The sequence below is a fragment of the Phacochoerus africanus genome, chromosome 3 (assembly GCF_016906955.1).
Source record: "Phacochoerus africanus isolate WHEZ1 chromosome 3, ROS_Pafr_v1, whole genome shotgun sequence".
Lineage (NCBI taxonomy): Eukaryota > Metazoa > Chordata > Mammalia > Artiodactyla > Suidae > Phacochoerus > Phacochoerus africanus.
This window is the reverse complement of record NC_062546.1, coordinates 34,580,883-34,600,289: the sequence shown is the minus strand read 5'-3', so window position 1 is coordinate 34,600,289 and position 19,407 is coordinate 34,580,883. Positions and strand designations below refer to the sequence as shown.

Below are 19,407 nucleotides of genomic sequence, written 5' to 3'. Positions count from 1 at the left end.
GGGACCTGGGCGGCTGAGAAACAAGTCTGCGGTGGAGCCCTGCAGGCCCCGTCTCCCCTGCCCCTGCCTCTATGAAAGTGTCTGGGAGCACAGCAGGCCCCCTGCCTGTCCACTTCCACCTGGGTCACCAGTCAACACCCTCCCTCCAACTCTACATGACCCATCCATTCCTGTGTGGACACGGTGGTCCTAGCAGTGCTTCTCCCGCTGCACCAGCTCTGCTAAACCAGGACTGCAGGGAGATGTGCAGGCTGTACAGGGAACCCAGCCCAGGAACAGATCCCACAAGGGCTGAGCAACAACACAGCCATCATCCCTTGCAGCTCCGGTCAGAGAAGTCACCCACCGTCAACTCACCTTGGTGCATTTTCCTAGCAAACAAGGCTGTCTGTGCCTTTAAGCAGGAGTCCTGACCAAGGTGTTAAGTGTTGGAAGAATGCATCTTAGGAAACCTCAGGAAAGTAAGCTTAGGAAAATTAAAAACAGCTTCCTTAAAATTCTGAGATGACTCCAGAAAACATGTGTATTTGCTATTCAATCTGTAACAGAGCCATACTAGCTTTGGGGGCCCTAAGACTGTGAATATACATGAACACACCCACTGCTGTTTACAATTATAAAGTTAACACTAACACTGCTGAATCTTAGAGAGTTGTTTCCTCTGATAAATACACAGTGCCTTTCCTGCAAGAATCTGCCCTTGTTCTTTGAAATGACGCACTTAAGATGTTGCTAAAGTCATATGAACTGTCAATTTCACATCCTATTTCTTGCCCCCAAATAACTCTGAGCACAGAGCAGTGGAAGTTCCTAGTAACTGACAAGTTTACCTGTGCAAGCAGGTAACAACGACCCTGGTACCCTCAACCCACATGAATGTTACCTCTCTAACGAGCTACCGGACGCTGCCAAGGGATCCTCAAGCACCTTCCGCAGATGGTGCCAGTCCAAGAAAGGGCTTTGTTCCCGTCCACTCCACCATCAACAGCTGCCCCACTCACCATTCATGGTTACGCTGAAGCAGCTCCGCCAGATGCCTCCTGCTCATGGGGCCGCTGAGACTGCCCAGCCCACCCGAGACCAGGTCAGCGCCTCTGCTGTGCCCCCCGCCCTATTCCTCCCATCACAGCAGGTGCTGTGCTGTCCCTGTTCCTGGTGGGACTCCTGACCTAGTTCTGATGGAACCACCTGTTTTCAGGGTTTGAGACACTCTGCCCTCAGAGAAGCATGGTCTGTCCCATGTCATTACAGGTCCCGCATGGAACCCAATACTGAGCTCCATCGTTTCTTGCATGAACTAAATAAAAGAAACGGCTTGTAACAAACAGCCACAGGATGGTGACCACACTTGTAACCCATCTGATGACATGCTAACTGGGCAGAAGTAGCCTAACCCTCCTTCAGGTCCAGGGGGTTGTCTAGGGAGACACTCCAACCTCTGCTGAGGGCTCCTGGTTCCCCTCTGAGCCTGATGCTCCCCCGGCCCCCCAGCTGGGCTCTCCCGTGAGAGTGCTCAGATCAAACATGTCCAGGGGAAGCACTGTGCTCCCCCACAAACTCCGCCTCTGCAGGCCTCACCACCCAGCAGCTCAGGCCAAAACCCAGAGTTCCAGGTCCTGCCAGGTCCTTCTGGCTCCTTCACAGCCCATCTCCAGGGCGTGGTTTCCACCTGCCCCAGGCCTGGGCCACGACCACCCTCTATCCTCTCCCAGCTGGACCAGCACACGCCTGGACTCCTGCTTCCCGGCCACAGCCTCCTCCCACACTGCGGTCAATTCACTGTGTGAATCTGATCAAAACCTTGACTCAAAACCTTTCAATGGCCTCCGGTTGTGCTTAAAATAAAACCCAAACTCTTGGGCCCCACGACATTTCCTCCACTCCAGGTCAAGTCCATCTCTCGAGCTCTCTCCACGCCCTGCACTCTGGCCACTGCAGCTTCTTTCCAGCCCCCAAACTCCCACACGTGCTCGCCACCCCCAGATCTTCACCCGGCTCACCCTCCCGCACCCTTCCCAGCTGGGACCCCACCTCCCCTCCGCAGAGACATCTAAGAGTGCCCTGGTCCCCACACATCCCCTCCTGTCACCAGGCCTTCCTCCCTCATGGGTCTGTGGTAGGTGGACAGATATGAGTGGGCCTTGGACACAGGACACCAGGCAGGCAAAGGACTTCAATGGCAATAAGACCAGGGTACGCTGGTGCAGCAAGATGGCCCAGAAAGGGCACAGAAGGATTATAGGCCATCGACAGGTCCTTTCTCCTGGCCTCCTGAGTCCCTCAGAAACACTCACATGTCAGCAACCTGAACACAGAGGGTCTTCGTCAAGGCTGAGGGGCCTCACAGAGACAGTAATGCCCTGAAAAGCAGGACAGCCAGGTGGCAGCCACCATCCTCCTCAGCCACCCCCACTTCCTTGTGGCTGAGGAACGGATGGAGCTTAAATGCTCACCACCTAGACAGCCAGACGCCCTCAGGGGACCCAACACAGGGCAGAGCCCAGCACAGCATCTGTCACTACACAGTTCATTTACGGTGTGAGGACTCCTCACAGAGTTCCAGGGCCCAGGATGAAATCTGAGCCTCTGCAGTCATGTTCTTAACCCACTTGCCACAGCGGGAACTCCACTGCACTCCCAGTCCCAGGAACTGAGCTTGGTACCCCAAAGGGACTTGACACATATTTGCTAAATGAACAAACAAAAAATATCAAATATTTTCTATCTCTAATTCAAAATCTAGAACAATTCCCTGATCTATCTTATTGAAACCAAGCCGGGGCCTCGGGGCTCCTGGGCACAAAAGCCTTTCTGTGTCCCCCTAATTTCCTATATATAGGAAACAGGCATCATTCAGCCTCCCTGACCTTCCCTGAGTTCCAAAGGACAGGTTCTAACATTTGCTAATCAGGGAAGGGAGGGGATGCAGAGACAAGGGAGGAACAGACAAGAAACAATAGTGCAGCCTTGAGGCAGAGTCCTAGAACACACAAAACAGTATCTTTGAGTTCTGCTATAGCACCAAAACCCCCACCAGATGGAAGAACCACCTGATAAAGCATTCCCCAGTCCAGAAAGAAGGAGGACCACCAGAACCAGTCCCAGGACCACGAAACACTAGCTTTGAAGAACGCAAGCTTGCACCTACCCTGATCCGTAGCCCTATTTTCCACTCCCAAACTATAAGACCACCTCTACTCTCTCTCAAAAGACAGCACAGTCTTCAGGGCATTAGCCTGCTGTGGCCTCCTTGCCTGGCAAAGCAATAAAGCTATCTTTTTTCCTCCTTTGCCAAAAACTCTTGTCTCTGCATTTCTATTAAGCTCCGGTGGACAGAGGTCGAGTTGTGGCAAGATTATTTTTGGAAAACAAGACTCAAGAGATGAATATTTACAAAGCACAGACCTTGGGGTAAGTGCCCGGGCACTGGAAGTTGGCATCCTGCAGAAGGGAGCACAAAAAGCATCACAGGTCTGCTTTTTAACTAGGCATCTGAAAGAAGTATAGAGACATAGTATAGGAAGACTGCTCAGGAAAAAAAGCCTCTGACCACAAACTTCCTTCAGAGGGACATTACTGAGCTGCAAGCCATGCCAAATAGCCATGTGCCAAGTGCTAAGAAATTCAGAGAGAACAAGGTGCAGGGCCCTCCAGGATACAGATACACACACAAGAAACAACACAGAAGGTGCTATGACCGAAGCCTGGGCAGAACACCAAAGCAGAGGTGGACAAGGCCACCTGGGGAGGCTGAGAACATTAATGACACTACACATGTATGCTTTAAAAGACACTTTCTTTTTTTTTTTTTTTTGTCTTTTTGCTATTTCTTTGGGCCACTCCCGTGGCATATGGACGTTCCCAGGCTAGGGGTCTAATCGGAGCTGTAGCCACTGGCCTACGCCAGAGCCACAGCAACACAGGATCCGAGCCGCGTCTGCAACCTACACCACAGCTCAGGGCAACGCCGGATCGTCAACCCACTGAGCAAGGGCAGGGACCGAACCCGCAACCTCATGGTTCCCAGTCGGATTCGTTAACCACTGCGCCACGACGGGAACTCCTAAAAGACACTTTCATGAGTTTATGTTCTTTGACCCTCACCACAACTCTGTGAGGGAGATGGCGTAGGTGTGATCAAGACAGAAACCTTAGATTCCAGATCACAGGTCACCTCCCCCAGGTAACAGGGCCGGTCAGGGGCGTGGGCAGAACTCCTCCCCGGGCCTTCCAGCTCAAACCCGAGCTACACAAAGGCCTCCGAGACAAATGGGAATAAATCAAATCCAGGAATCGGGTCAGGAATATAAAGAAATAAGGCATCGCCTTGGGGATGTGCAGGAGAGTCAGACGGAGAAGAGCAGAGGACAGGATGACAGGTGAGAAACATGGGGACAGAGTGGCCTGAGGGTGGGCACAGCCCCTCCCTGGAAGGAGCTCCAGGCAACCAGCCCAGTGCCTGGAGGGGCCAGCAAGGAAGCAGGAAGGAGGAGAAGTCCTGAGAACAGAGCCCGGCTTGTAAACTGCCTTTGAGGTGATGACTTCCGGGTGTTTGCCAGAGACGCTAGCACTTTGCCTTCTGTCATTACAAAACTAACCACAGAGGAGCCACCAGCAGACAGCCCTACAGAGCCAGGGGTATGCCAGAAAATGTTTAAAGAAATCTCCTTTAATTTCTCATTCTCCAAGAGCCAATAAACTATTTCTATTATTTTCCCATTCAATCTCAAAAATAATTGATACTCCACACCAAAAGCCACCCTCTCCCAGCCCTCTGTCCAGCTACACACCTCCTTGCTGACCCTGACTCCTCCCCGTCTAGCTGGAAGCCAACAGCAAAGCTGGGAGGCAAAATCTTTGGAGCAGGCTGGCTGGGTTCAAGGCCAGAAGCTACTACGGGACCTGGTTAAGTCATTTAATTAAACACTTTGTGCCTCAGCTTCCTCATCTCAGCAGTGGGGCTAACCGTGGTTCCTGGGCTGATAAAATGAACATACTCAGAAGCAAAGTGCTTCTGAGAGAGCAGTCGGCAGTGGCAAGTGTGAGCTGTTTTACGATCACTGAGCTCCTGGCAAAGGCCATCTCACTAGGTGGCAATAACCCAGCTTCACCTGTGAAGCCGTAAAACTCAATGACTCATGAAACCCTTCCACTAATGAGACCTTCCGATCAGGGGACAGCATTTAGTCCCAGCACAGCAGGAGACACTCTGAAACTGTGGGCTGTCCCACCACTTCCTTCCACATGTAACCCTTCTCAGTTACAACCCTCCTCCCCTTCAGTTGGGAGGATCACAACGCAGCCTCACAAAAACCTGTATCAGCGACCCTGATAACACCAAGGGAAGAGGAAACGCCTTCTCCGACGGGGCCCCGGTAGACACTGACCGTCAAAAGGAAGAAGGGGCCCGTTTAATTCAGCTCCCCCCAAGTATGGAGTGACCCCCAATCCTCCAGCCCCCTCCTCTGCCCATCCCAGAGCTAAGAGCCACCCCAGCCCTGCCTACACACCTGCGTGTAGATGAAGACGGGGGTCATTGCTACTTTATTCATTCCCTAGATCATGGCACTGAAGGCAAGGTACTCACGGTCACAGCTGAAAGGGAAAAGGGGCGAGTGAAAAATTCAAGGTGAACGTGGCAACTTCATAAAACGTAATTTAGAAACAGTGAGAACAAGGAAAACGCATCAGACACGAGAGAGAAAACACCAACCGGGTGAAGGTCCTGGGTAAGGATGGCCCCCTGACCCAAGGGCTAATACCATTCCAGTGGCTTCACCCATTCACAGATGCCCAGGCCTCTGGCCTCTCTCCCTCCAGCTTTCTGTCCTTTGTAAAAGTGCCACCAACTCTTCCTGTCCTCCATTCACAGCTTTACACATGCCCACCCAGTCTGACCTGGCGCTGATCTCCAACGTGCTGGGGACAACCAGTCTCAGAAACCTGCCCCAGCAGTGGCTGGACAGCCTCACATAGTCTCTGGTCCAAAGGAAAGCAGGGGACTCACGGAGCAGCACTGGATCCCACCCAGGCAGCCTGCAGCTGGGGCAGAGCTGCAGCCAGTGCAGTGAGGTGAGGGACTAAGACAGACGCCTGGTGGGAAAGCCTCAGGTTTGGGATGGATTCTCATGCCACGCTGCGTGGCAACACTGATGAGAAAGAAACTTGTCACTAAGAAGTTGCACTGGCCACAAGAGCCAGTAAACCCACGGAGAGATGCCCCCGAGAAACACATCACTGCCTCCGTCAAAGAAGGAAAAGCAGAAAAAAATGGATCCAAATAACAGAGGCTGCCCACTGATACCAACTTTCTTCAACAGAAGGTTTCTGGGTGCTAACCAGAGTACAGGGGGACCCCCTCCCCACCACGGGAGGAGGGCTGAAGAACTTCCTCTCTGCAGTACTGGGCCAGGGCAGGTAATTGACCTGGAACTCACCCGGTGAGAAGGTCAAAGCCACACAGCGAAGCCCCCTCAAGACTGGGCAGGCTGTCAGGTCATAAGACAGTAGGTGTGCTGACTGTGCTTCGGTGATAAATCACTACTTTTATCATTAGCATCATTACTATTAAAGAGAAATTCACATCTGAAAAATGCATCTATATGCATCTAAAAACACCCTTGGACTGACCATGCAAACACAAAAACTTCCTATGCATGGAGATACCAACCTGCACAGCAGACAACAGGCTCAGCCCTGTGCATCAGGCTCTGGTCGCAGGTGTGCTATGAGAAGTCTGAGGGAGAGGATGAACTGGGAGGGGCCTACCCACCCACCCAAATCAGCTCACAGGTAAGGACATCTTGCCTGACACCCCACCCAGCTGCCATCTCCACCAGGCAAAGTCATTCTTAGAATTTCTGCAAAGCTTCAAGAACTAAAAGATCAAAGTCCATATGGACACTTTCTCCAATGGCATGAAATCTTCATTATTTCAGAAAAAAAACCTCTTGGGTGCCATGGTTTCAATGATGTTTATACTTTTAGGTATAAACATCATTGGACAGTGGGCATGGACTTGCTCCTGAAGTCACCAGATGTTTAGCCATAACATACTGATGATAACCTTCCCCCACCCCCCACAGAGGCACAGGGGGTCCTCCCCTCTATCCTTGAGGACATCCAGCCTCTCCCCCCACCTCCCCACCATGTGCTGCCTAAGGGACCAGACTCAAGAAAGAGACCCTAACCAGAAGCAGTATGGACCACCCCTAGGAGCACACCAGAGTGTCCCTCAGGCCATGCACTCCAGCTTCCACCCACAACACTGAAAACCTAAGCTCCCCACATGACACCCTCAGACTGTCACCTCCATACCCCTCTGGGCGTCACCCAGGCTCACCAGCTTCCTAACCATAGGTCCCTTCCTTTATCCAGTGAACCTCACCCCCCCACCACCCCGTGGCTCCACCTGGCAGCCCAACAGCTCACAGTCAGGTAAGCCTTTCCTTTTCCTCCTGTACCCACATACCCTCCCTGCTCCCCACTATGGTACCCGGACATTCTGGTGCTGCTCTCACACATGGTGCTCTCTGCTGCCCACACAGTTGGTCTGCACGCATCCCAGCACCACTGACCCAGGCTGCACAGTCTTCCATTCCCTGCAGCGGGCCCTCTGAAGACTGCAGGGCCTGGCTCACTGTCTTTCCCCCCAGCACCAGCATTGACTTCCTTGTCTCTACTGAGGCGGTGCTCCAGCCCACCTCCACCCCATGCCAGCTCCTCCAGCTCACCTCCTCCAGCCCTCCTCCAGCCCACCTCCACCCCCATCCCACCTCCATCCTCCAGCCCACCTCCACCCCCTGCCCAGGCATCCCTTCTAACCTCCCCACCTCCAACTCTTCAATCCATTCTCCTCCTCCCGGCCCCTTATCTTTCCTGCTCACTCCTTCTTGAAACCTAATTCCGACAACTCTTCAACCCTACTAGGCCCTTGAACCCAATGACCCCACCATCCTGTCACGTATGATCCCCCTAAAGTCTTCACTTCTTTTTTCTTTTTCCTAAATTGGTTTTCACAATCCACCTTTTAAATCAGCCCTTTCACTGTCCCTCCACCAGCATCATATTCACTCAACAAAAGCCCAGTCTCAGTTTTAGCCTTAATTCCATGATAGTATTTATTTGCACACAGGCCAAGCTCATTGTCCTTAAAGGGACACAAAGAAGAGAGACTTCTTTTTTCCTGCTTCCAGACATTGTCCTGTCCAGGTGCAATGCCTGCAATGCATTCTGCCACTCAGAGGACAAACCTGCCACGTGGAGGACACTAAGAAGGGCAAAGCAGGAAGGCAGAGACAGTGTGGACGCCTTGGCTCTGAGCTGCTGCGCCCGCTGGCTCAAGGCCACATTTCAGGATGCTTTTTGTAGAAGAGAAAATTCTTTACTATTCAAGTGTATATTTGGGTTTTCTGTTACCTGTAACCAAAAATATCCTTGTAGATACTGCAGTAAAATCTGACAGCAGAACAGGAAACAAATCTAAGTATAATTGAAAGGCTGTAAAAGTGATGTTTGTCCCACTTCCTTTCCTAAGATGTACTATTTTCATTTGTTTATACGTGGATGGGAAACCAGGTGCAGAAAGTAAAATTCTTGGAAATCAGAAAGATGTTAACACTTTGTTCTCTGGGATAGATAGTTGGTGTGTAAAGCTGATTCTGATAAAGATCTACTCCACATTCCTAGAGCTAAAGTTTTAAAAAGCAGAGCTGTTTTTATTTTAATCATTTTTGACACACATCTTTCAAATGCAGGAGTCTAAAAACTTTGTCTTTAGTATATATCAAGTTCTAATACAATAAAACACAACACTTACACCAAAAAATATGTGCTAAACCAAATGTGTTTTACATATATTAGTTTCTTATTTTTATGAAGTACAGTTGATATACAATCTTATATAACTTACAGGTGTACAATAGAGTGATTCACTATTTTTAACGGTTATACTCCATTTGTATTTATTATAAAATATTGGCTCTATTCCCTGGGTTGTATAACACAGCCCTGTAGCTTAGTTTATACATGCTAGTTTGTATATTTTCATATAGCTATTTCTTTTGTAGGAATCAAGTTTCATCAGACATTTTAAGGCAATGCACAACTGCTTCTACTTATTCTGAATTGGGGCTGGCCTATATTACAGTCAAAACCACTCACTAGGGAAAAAGTTGGAGATGGAAATAAAATGGATAAAACAGGAGCTAAATGGTAATCTCCCCCCCCCCATTTCTAACAACTAAGGAAGCAGGAAAATGATAATGAGAGCAGAGAGCTGCCTCTTTCACTTACTAGCTGTGCAACCTTGGGCAATGCTCTCAACTTCTCTGGGTCTCATCTGTAAAATGGAGATAATGATATTTCCTACTCACTTGGGAGATGATTCAATGTGTTAACACATGGCAAGCGTCTCTGGTGGTGCCCAGCACATGATTAAATGCTACTTATCATTATTACAAATGAGGAAGCATGTCACCAGGAGGAATCATGACGTACAAGAAGCGGTTCGTGTTCTCCATGTCATTTAGTGTCGATGTCTTTTCATGGGAGAGATCAGGCAGAGCACAGATAAGCAGAATACAAAGCCAAAAGTGAGGAGTTCCCACTGTGGCTCAGCGGTAATGAACCCAAATAGTACCCATGAGGACATGGGTTCAATCCCTGGCCTTGCTCAGTGGGTAAAGGATCCGATGTTGCCGTGAGCTGTGGTGTAGGTCGCAGACATGGCTCGGAGCCCATGTTGCTGTGGCTGTGGTGTAGGCCGGCAGCTGTAGCTCTGATCGTCTAGCCTGGGAATCTCCATATGCCACAGGTGCAGCCCTAAAAAGTTTTAAAAGAAAAAAAAAAAAGAAAAAAAAGAAAGCGAAAGGCAATCAATGCCAAATGGAAGGCAGAGAACACTGTGGGAATTCTGAGGAAGGTCATTTCAGGGAAGACAGATGAAGACAGTTGGTGTGAAGAAGTCATATGCCTATGCCATCCCCTGGGAGAACTGTATACGGCAGGATGGGCAGTGCCTTCCCGGAAAAGGGATGGTGTCTCTGAGGAGGAGACACAAGCCAAGACTGGTCACTCAGGAGGTTCACAGAGGGAGCTGTCTGTGAAAGATAAAGGGGAGACCTGAGGCAGCCAGAGGCTGCAGACCACAGGGCAGGGATGACCCCTGCACACAAGAGGGGGAGAAGGAAGGGTAGGCACAGGTCTGAGAAGCTGCCAGCCAGGCCAACCTGGAGCCCTCAAGCCAAAGTCACCCTTAGAGGCATCCGGTCTCGAGTGAACAGGCCACCTTGGTTCCCCTGCTTGTGCAGTCACTGGCTGGGAGCCCAGGAGGAGCTCAGCTCTGGCTCCGACGCTGCAGACGCCGGAGGGCGGCAGCGGGAGCCACGAGTCAGTGATATCCTGCAGCTGAGCGCACTGAGGGCACATTCTCAAGGCACCCACAGTTGGCTGTGAGCAAGGGCACCAGTCCCTCAAGTGTCCCTGAAAGCATGCTTTAGCCTAAATAAAAATGTGCCATCACTAAGATCAAACACAAGACAGTATCAATGGGCTCCTTATCTTTGTCAAAGGGATTTTTTTTAATCAAGCTGTAATTATAAAAGTGATATCAAAGTACATATTTACTGTTGAAGATTACAACTACTTTTAAAACACTGTTCAATGGTTTTCAGATGTGGTTTCAGTTTCTAAAACAATGCAGAAGACATAAAATGGTTATGAGACATCTCTCTTCCAAAAATCAAAGCTGAAACCCTGAAAAGAAGATTCAGAACTAACTCAGAAACAAAGCTCTACTAAGAAACTAGAAGGTAAATCCTTTGCTAACAGGTTGCTCAGGGCAGCAATCTGATCAAATGAGAATATGAGAAAACACTGTGCAAAAGTGTAAAGTGCTATATGCATATGAGATATCAATTCAATCCAGTTACGTCATATGTGGGGTTAAGTCACATTAAAGGTAAAAATGGAGAAACGCAAAATTAGCCTCAAACACCAGAGCCACACCCAGGAGGGAAGATGTTCCCACACTGAGAGGCATGAAGGAAAGACCACTGGGGACACAGCAGTTTCCCTTGTCCCACCTCATGCCACTCTCGGGTACACGGTCACTGAGGAGGTGGGCAGCACCTGCATCACTTCAACTGGCCCTATTTTATTTCTACACATATTCATATATATTTACATATACACATTTCCCCCTTCTGGCCAATGATTTAATACATAAGTTAAACTGTATTTATGAGATCATTCCCCAAATGAACAACAAAAAGTCTCTCAGATTACAATATTTTCTTTATTTTATGAGGCTACATGGCAGAGAAGAAGGAGGGAGACACACTCAGCTCCTATCACTACACCAGTGAGAAAGCCATTCGGCAATTGGCTTCATGTCATATGAGCGCTCCCTTCACGACCCTGTCATCCAGTGCCCCATCCGTGGCCTTAGGGGAAGCGGTGCCCCCTTGTCAAGCCTGACCTACTGCCTCACCCTCCTGATTCCACCGAGTGCCAGAGTTTTCACAATTTTATCCCCTTTCTCTCTACTTTTTCTTCAATTTTGTTCTTTTGCTACTTCCTTCTCCTAAATGTAAATAAACTCAAATTCCCCCAGGTCTTAAAAAAATGTAAAAACCAGAGTTCCCGTAGTGGCGCAGCGGAAACGAACCCGACTAGGAACCATGAGGTTGCAGGTTCAATCCCTGGCCTCGCTCACTGGGTTAAGGATCCGGCTGTAGGTCAGAGACGAGGCTTGGATCTGGCATTGCTGTGGCTGTGGTGTAGGCCAGTGGCTACAGCTCCAATTAGACCCTTAGCCTGGGAACCTCCATGAGCCACAGGAAGTGGCCCTAGAAAAGGCAAAAAGACAAAAAAAAAAGAAGAAGAAAGAAAAGAGTTAAAAACTTACAATGCCAGATGCGGCCCTAAAAAGAGAAAAGACAGGGGGAAAAAAATGTAAAAACTGTATCTACACACACACACACACACACACACACACGCACACACCCATCCATCCCTGATCTGGAACTTCCCCTTCTCTTCCTGGCATATTAATGTGCACTCTTTTTCCATTGCAAGGCCCAGAAATAAAATTCAAGCTGGCTAAAGCAAAAACAGGGTGTCATGGGCTCCTGCAACTAAGAAGCTGGGGGTGAGGATGGAAGGCAGAGCTGAGCCCCTCAGCTCACAGAGGGTCTGCTAGACCCTTTCTGAGTCTCTGTCTCTCTGCTCTGCTTCCCTCTTGAGTGTGGACTTCGATTTGAGGCAGGTGCCCTCCACGTGGAGGGAAAAATGAACACTGACATCTTCTTGGTTTGTCATCCAAAAGATGGGAGCTCTCACTCTCCAGGCATCCACGGTGCAAACCTCAGGGAGACTGGGACTTCTGGACTGGTCACCAACAAAGGATTGACCTGGCTCTTCCTCTGCTTAAAACTCTTTCCTGATTCCCAGCATCTACCCAGACCACAGGATAAAGGATGCTCTCAGCCCACGGTGGCCACACCATTGCCTCTGCAGTCTCCTCACCCTCATCCCGTCCACCTGGGAAACTCCCAGATCCACAATCTCAGACCCACCTCAGTTCCGCCCTCCCTTGGCTGTGCCTCCTCTACACCTGGGGCCGCCCATACTATTCCATCCCACTCGACCTAGGCATTAACACCCTCGTGGTAAATGCAACTGTTTGGCTGCCCTACCAAGACAGGCACATACACACTCAAAAAAATGTACATGAAACTGACTTTTTTTTTTAAATTCAGAACAAGATAGTTGCCTACTACATTTACATATTACGTATTCTTAATTTTTACAAGAGTAATGCATTCCTTCTTTTAAAAATAATTTTAAATTTTAAATTGAATCGATTTGCTATTTTGAAAGTCAATTTCTTAAAAACGATAAAAAATTCTCCAGCTTTTTTTTTTTTCTAGTCTTTTTGACTTTCCTAGGGCTGCTCCCACAGCATATGGAGGTTCCCAGGCTAGGAGTCTAATCGGAGCTCTAGCCGCTGGCTTACACCACAGCTCATGGCAACGCCGGATCCTAACCCACTGAGCGAGGCCAGGGATCCAACCAGCAACCTTGACGGATTCGTTAACCACTGCAACACAATAGGGAACTCCAACAACTCTAGTTTCATCTATGGTACTTAATTTAGAGACTGAAGATCAGTACTCCAAAAAGCTACCAAAATATTTATGTCCGTTCACAAATAAAGCACTTACAAACAAAATAAAAATTATAAAAGTTTACATTGAAATATTCCGGACCTATCAATTACCTCTCTTTCCAGAACAAAAGGTGGTGGGCATTCTTTTTCAGTTATTTCAAACAAAGCATCTGAGCTCAATCAGACTTTCACCCTCAGGTCACCTTTCTCACATGAGAAGGTCTAGAAAATCTCAAGCCCTAGGAGCAGGGATGATGCACAGAAGGAATCTTTTCATCTTCTGTCATGTTCAAATCAAATAGAGCCTCAAGTCTTCCTAGAAGAAATATGGTAAAACACACTAGGAAGAAAGCAGCAAAACTCAAAGCGATGTTTTTGAGAGATGTGTGAAAACTGCTGCGCTTCTGTTAATATGTTAACATTCATTCTGGTAGGTAAATACATTTTGTGGTATGTAAATATGCTTTTAAGTCAGACAAGTAGCAAAAACATAACATGGGCTTTACAGGCCAAGGACTCCCAGCCCCACCCCTCACAGGACAAGGCTCCGCTTCTGTGAGCCTCAGTTCCCCCATCTCCGGGCTGCAGAGGGGCAGGGAAGATCCACTACCTTCATCATAGGCTCAGGGGCTACTCAATGGGATCGTGACGACAATAAACAACCATATCACAGCATACTAACCTCTCAGTAAACTCCAGACCCCACATCCAACATCCCCCCAGCCATTTCCATTTAGATCTTACCTTCTTCTCAACATACATCACGCCAACCTCATCCTCCTCTGTCACTAGCCAGGGTCTCCTCCCAATTCTATGAGCTCTATTCGTGACACCCCCGTTCTCCCAAATACCTGACACCAATGATCAAATAATAACGTGTGTGTGTATTGCTTGTCAGACTAGAGTGGAAATGGTTGTCTCCATCCTTGCTGCCGGCAGGGCCAAGGAGGGTGAGTCAGGAAAGCGCCGTGAATGGAGACATGATCGTGCCCAGCCCGGCCATCTGACTTGAGTGGAATCTATTCTAGGGAAATAATGCAAAAAGACAGAAAAGGCTGCTTCCCAAGATGTTTAGAACAGTATGATTTATCTTGGAGAAAGAAAGAAAAAGAGAGAGAATTAGAGAGGGGGGAAAAAAGGAGGGAGAGAAGATGGAAGGAAGGAAACAATTTAAGCACCCAGGAAATGGTAAGCTAAACTATGGTACCCAGTCTCAACAGATCACTGCAGTTAATAAAAATAAAAGGAACAAGTCATGGGGAAATGCTAATAACAAGCTTAAAAGGCAACATTTTAAATTGCCAATGAACTTGTTCCTACATAAAGAAACAGATGCACAAAAGGAAATCTTCAATATGTTTGATTTTGCTGTATCAGCATATAGAGCATCTGTGAGAGACTGTTCTGGCCTCTCTGGCTCCAAATATTTGAACCCTGGCATCACCAGATCTGACTTGCCTGTGGCCGGGGATCCCAGCCTCTCCTCCTCCAGATCAACCACCCCAGGGTGCAGTGCTGCAAACCTCCCTCTCCTCACTCCCCTCAGAGCTCGCCAGCCCCCGCCCTCCCTCCACTCATCGGGGCCCAACTCCAGGCTCCTTCACGGCCAGCCTTCTCAGTGTCACCCTTCCCATCAGCCCCAGCCCCTTTTCCCTCGTCCTGCCGGCAGAAAGGCAGTTCTCCAATCTTATCATTTGACCTACTAAGAATTCTCCTACTGGGCCCTCTCACCTGCAGGATAAGATCTGCGCTTCTAACTCCAGCAACAAGGCCCTTTCTGATCTGGCCCCAACCTGCCACAGCTTCAACTGGTCAGGCCACCCCACCTCCTGCCCCATGACCCCGAAGTCCAAGGCACTGTCCTGCCCTTACCCCTGGCCCACGCACTACTGCAGTCTCCTCTCCGACACTGGGGACACCTTCAGGACCAGGGTCCTAGCACCCTGTCCCCAGTGCCCAGCCTTTCACTCACTTTCCCCCACCGCACCCCCCACCCCAGGCCTGGGAAGAGGCAGCCTGGCGTATTTCCACCACCAGCCCCTCGGGAAGAAACACCCTGCCCCTCTCGCTACATTCCCCAAGTCCAGCCCTGCCTGGTCCCGCGTGCAGCCACTGGGCACATCTGGTCACTGAGCACTGGAAATGCTGTGGCCTGAACTCAGGTGTACAATACACACTGGGTTTCAAAGACTTGGTATGAAAAAAAAAGGAAAATGTTTCACATTTTATTTTCCTTACTTGTATAATAATACCTGTTAGATGTACAGAGTTAAATACACTATATTACTGAAATTAATTTCATCTGTTTCTTTTTACTCTTTTAGATGTGGCTACCAGAGAATTTCAAGTTACACCTGTGGCTCACAAGTATCTCTATGGAACAGAGTTAGTCTAACCATTCTTTAGGGCCCGGCATCTGTAAAGCCTCCTTCAAGACACCCCTATCTTTGTGCCATTCTTAATTATCTTTTTCTCCTTTTGAAATTCTGTAACGGAGTCCATCACACGAGCCCCTCTCCCATTACGTAATACACCACGGGCTTACTAGCTTGTTACAGCCGTCCTTCCTGCCACATCAGTGTCATTTCTGTACCCTATTCACGGACTCACAGTAGGCACTCAACCTTTAATTAGACATGGAATCATTGCGGCAGCAACACAGCAACACACAGTACATTTCTTGCCCATTCCGTTGTGTTTTGCTCACTTATTTACTCTCCCAACGATGATTTCAACAGTCTAAGGAGAACTGGGAGTCAGATGACCTAACGGCTCTTTGTTCTTCCTCTAATTAACATAATACATACAGTACAGAACTATGTTAGGCTTGGCCCCCATAAGCCCTGCCTGTGCCTCACCCCACCCCCCACACACACACCCCCAACACACACAGGAAACGAAGTTAACAGGCTGATCTACAATACACAGTCAGGTGAAAGTAGCCAAGCAAGTTCTAACTAGAGGCATCACCCTGACACGAAGAAATACTCTACTTTTCACAGCTAATTGTGTTTCTTAGCCAGGTGTCATAAATGCAGACTAATTTTTATGAAGAGGGAACAAATCCATCACAATCAGTAAAATAAGAAAGGAGAGGGGACCACCTATCAAACATGCTTGTCCTATCCTATTAATGACAGGAGACAAGCAATGGGAGAGGAAGTGTTAAATGCCTACTCCAAGCCGATGCAGTTTGCACATCACACCCCCAACGACCTTTACAAGGCAGCCGTCACCACATCCATTTTACAGAGTAAAGAAACAGGTTCAAAGACAGGCTGAGTAACTTGCCCAAAGTCATGCAGCTGCAGGCTACAAATCCAGGTCAGTGGTATCAACTTGGTATGTAAAAAACAACATTATCACTTGAAAATATATGAAAAGCAAGACTATTATGTAAATATACAAATAAAAACACAGTAGTAATTTTTTTCATTTCCTTCAAATAGTTTCTTGATCTCAGCTAAATTCTATCTTTCCGATCCAAAGGCCTCTTTTTCTAAGTAGACTTTTCCTTTTTGCAGCAAATAAATAGGGGATGTGACATGACAGAAGTAGTACACTGATGCACTCTTTTTCCTTAAAGTCTTTAAACCACAGTTGTAAGTGAACATTTACATGAAGCATTTTGGCTGGAACTCCTCAGACAATTTATAAAAATCTAGCCCCACGGATAAAGATTACAGTGATAAACAAAATAAACCGGGCCATTCCACAAGCACATGCATCAAAAAAGAAAAACATATACATATACATAAGGAAATTTCAAGGAGCTCCTCCACTGCTACAAAACTGAGGTCAAATGGCTCAACGAAAGGACCAAAGAAAGTTCCTCAAAATAAGATACACACCTTGAAGTGAAACTACAGAGCCTAGAAAACTAAATACTTTCTCAGAAAGGTAACAATGTCCTAAGAGACCCAACTGATCTAGGTTTCTTGTTTTGTTTTTTGGTTGTTTTTTTTTTTTTTGTCTTTTTCCAAGGCCACACCAGTGGCATAAGGAGGTTCCCAGGCTAGGGGTCGAATCAGAGCTGTAGCTACCAGCCTACACCACAGCCACAGTGACCCATACCACAGCTCACAGCAATGCAGGATCCTTAACCCACTGAGCGAGGCCAGGGATCGAAGCCGCAACCTCATGGTTCTTAGTCGGATTCGTTAACCACTGAGCCACGAAGGGAACTCCCCAACTGATCTAGATTTAATTGATTCTGCCTTTTACAAATGTAGCTAATTTAATCCTGTAGACCTGGCCAGAACAAAAAGCTCCAGTTCTCTACCACAAAAAAAGGCCCCAAGTATCAAATGCTTTACAATGCTACTCCACTTCTCCTTTATCAAAAATGCCCCTGCAGGAGGTGTTAAGCTGTCACCAGTAGGAACTCCGCATAAAGCGAGCAGTGTGCTCCTGGTATTTCAGTACAGGAAGTAGAAAGTCCAGTTTACCAAGAACACAGCATTTCACTTTGCAAAGTCTTGAAAACTAATCCCTGTAACAGTGCCTAATTTACATTTCATTCCAAACTGAACAGGACAGTGGAATCTCAAGGAATCCGGGAATGTGAAAAACTTCACTTGGCAAAACCAGGTGTGTGTATTTTTCCCCCTTAGAAGTACTTCGCAGAGTATAAATAGAAATCACTTGCAACTTTTCATCTCATGAACAAGATCTTTTAAAAAAAATTCTCACATATAAAATGAATTCTTTTCTACCATATTCCCTCAAGCGACAGACACATTAAGACCGTGTGCCCTAAATCAGGTGATTTGTGCTCAATTTAAGAATAACAAAGATAGCTAGAGGAAATATAAGGTATCCTTTTCTCAGCCCCCAAACACACAAGTCCATCTGTAATGGCAAAGGTGTTTTCACCCTAAACAGAAGACTAAGGAGTTAAGAGGAGAAAACAAACACAGAGCAAACCAGTTACAGATCACAGGCGGCTGGTGACAGGAAGCCTTGTGGACACTTCACACCCCCAGGGGTGAGCTTCCTCACAGGTCAAGTGCAGGCCCACCTGGGCTCTGCAGACCCTCCACCCAGCAAGCTCATAAAAACGGAAGAAGGCACATAACCATCGGTGTCATCCTGACAATAAAGGAGAAGCAGCTTCCTTGAACCCAGGAAAGTCACCCTCCCTCCAAGCTGACACGAGGACCCCCCTTCATACGAAGGACACAAAGAAACTGAAGCATCCGGACCCACGGGAGGAGAGATGACACTTAAATCAAATGTATCCAGGGGCCACTTGGAGTCCCAGCCTATTTGGGGATCGAGCTCATAAGTAAAAATAAAATTAAAGTGCGGTGGCAGGGGGGAGGGAGTGACAGTTCAATTAAGCTGGGACCACTTGGGGTCTCCGTCCACTTACGGTCTCGGTTTAAAAATTAGAATCTGGGAGGGAAGCTGACAGTCCAGGGTGTGCTCATGAGGACTACTGGGTCCGGTTCTGTGGGGAGGGGACCGTCCAAGCTATGCCCGGCCCCGGGGCCACCGTGAGAATCCGGGATAAGTTACACTGGGGGCCACAAGCGAGCCCGAGGGCCGGGGTGCCCGCATTCCGGGGAACAATGAGATCTCTGGCGCCCCCGCCCCCCAGCTCCGACCCCCGACCCGCCTGCAAGTGCCCCGCCGGCCGCACCGCGCGCCTCACCCAGCAGCGCCCGCAGGTGCTTCAGGCGGGTCAGCACGTCCTTCTTGGGGTCCAGCACCTTCTGGGTGGACTTCTTCACATCCCCGTGGCTCCTTCGGGAGAACATGCCGCCGCGGGAGCCCGGGCCCCGCCGGCGGGGCAGGAGGCGACTGCGCCGCGCGAGTCACCGCATAGGGTCGGGCCGGCGCGTGTCGCGCGGGCCGCTCGCCGCCTCCCGCCCGGCCGCCGCCGCCGCCGCTGCTGCTGCCGCCGCCCGGGTTGTGGCTCCAGGAAGGAGGGGCGGGCTGGTCCGGCGAGGGGCGGGGCAGGAAGGCGGTGACGGCGCGGAACCCGCCGCCCCGCCCCCGCGGGAGGTGCGGGCCGCCCCCTCGGGCGCAGCGCACTCGAGCGTGATGGGGACTGCCTCGCCGGGGGCTCACCAGGGCGCAGAGCCCCAGCCGCAAATCACAAAGAAGCTGGCCCCACGTTCACGCTGGACTACAGGTCCCGGGATGCGCTGCGACCGGGCCCTCCAATCAGGCTTGCGTGCCCTCAGCACTTTGGAGTCAGTGGGCGGGCTCTGAGCACGTCCTCCGCTTTC

The 19,407-nt window shown here is 49.1% G+C and overlaps 1 protein-coding gene across 4 annotated transcripts in view; it reads right to left on the bottom strand.

Moving 5' to 3' along the window:
* The window catches only part of RALGAPA2 (Ral GTPase activating protein catalytic subunit alpha 2), a 271,866-nt gene extending 252,825 nt beyond the window's left edge, over positions 1-19,041 (bottom strand). For all 4 annotated transcript variants that reach the window (XR_007133912.1, XR_007133913.1, XM_047771595.1 and 1 more), the window contains exon 1: positions 18,828-19,041. Coding sequence is in view for 2 of the 4 variants with exons in the window: in XM_047771595.1 (XP_047627551.1) it covers positions 18,828-18,933 (106 nt within the window). In the remaining 2 variants the exon portion in view is untranslated. The remainder of the gene's footprint in view (positions 1-18,827) is intronic.
* Positions 19,042-19,407: the final 366 nt, after the last annotated feature.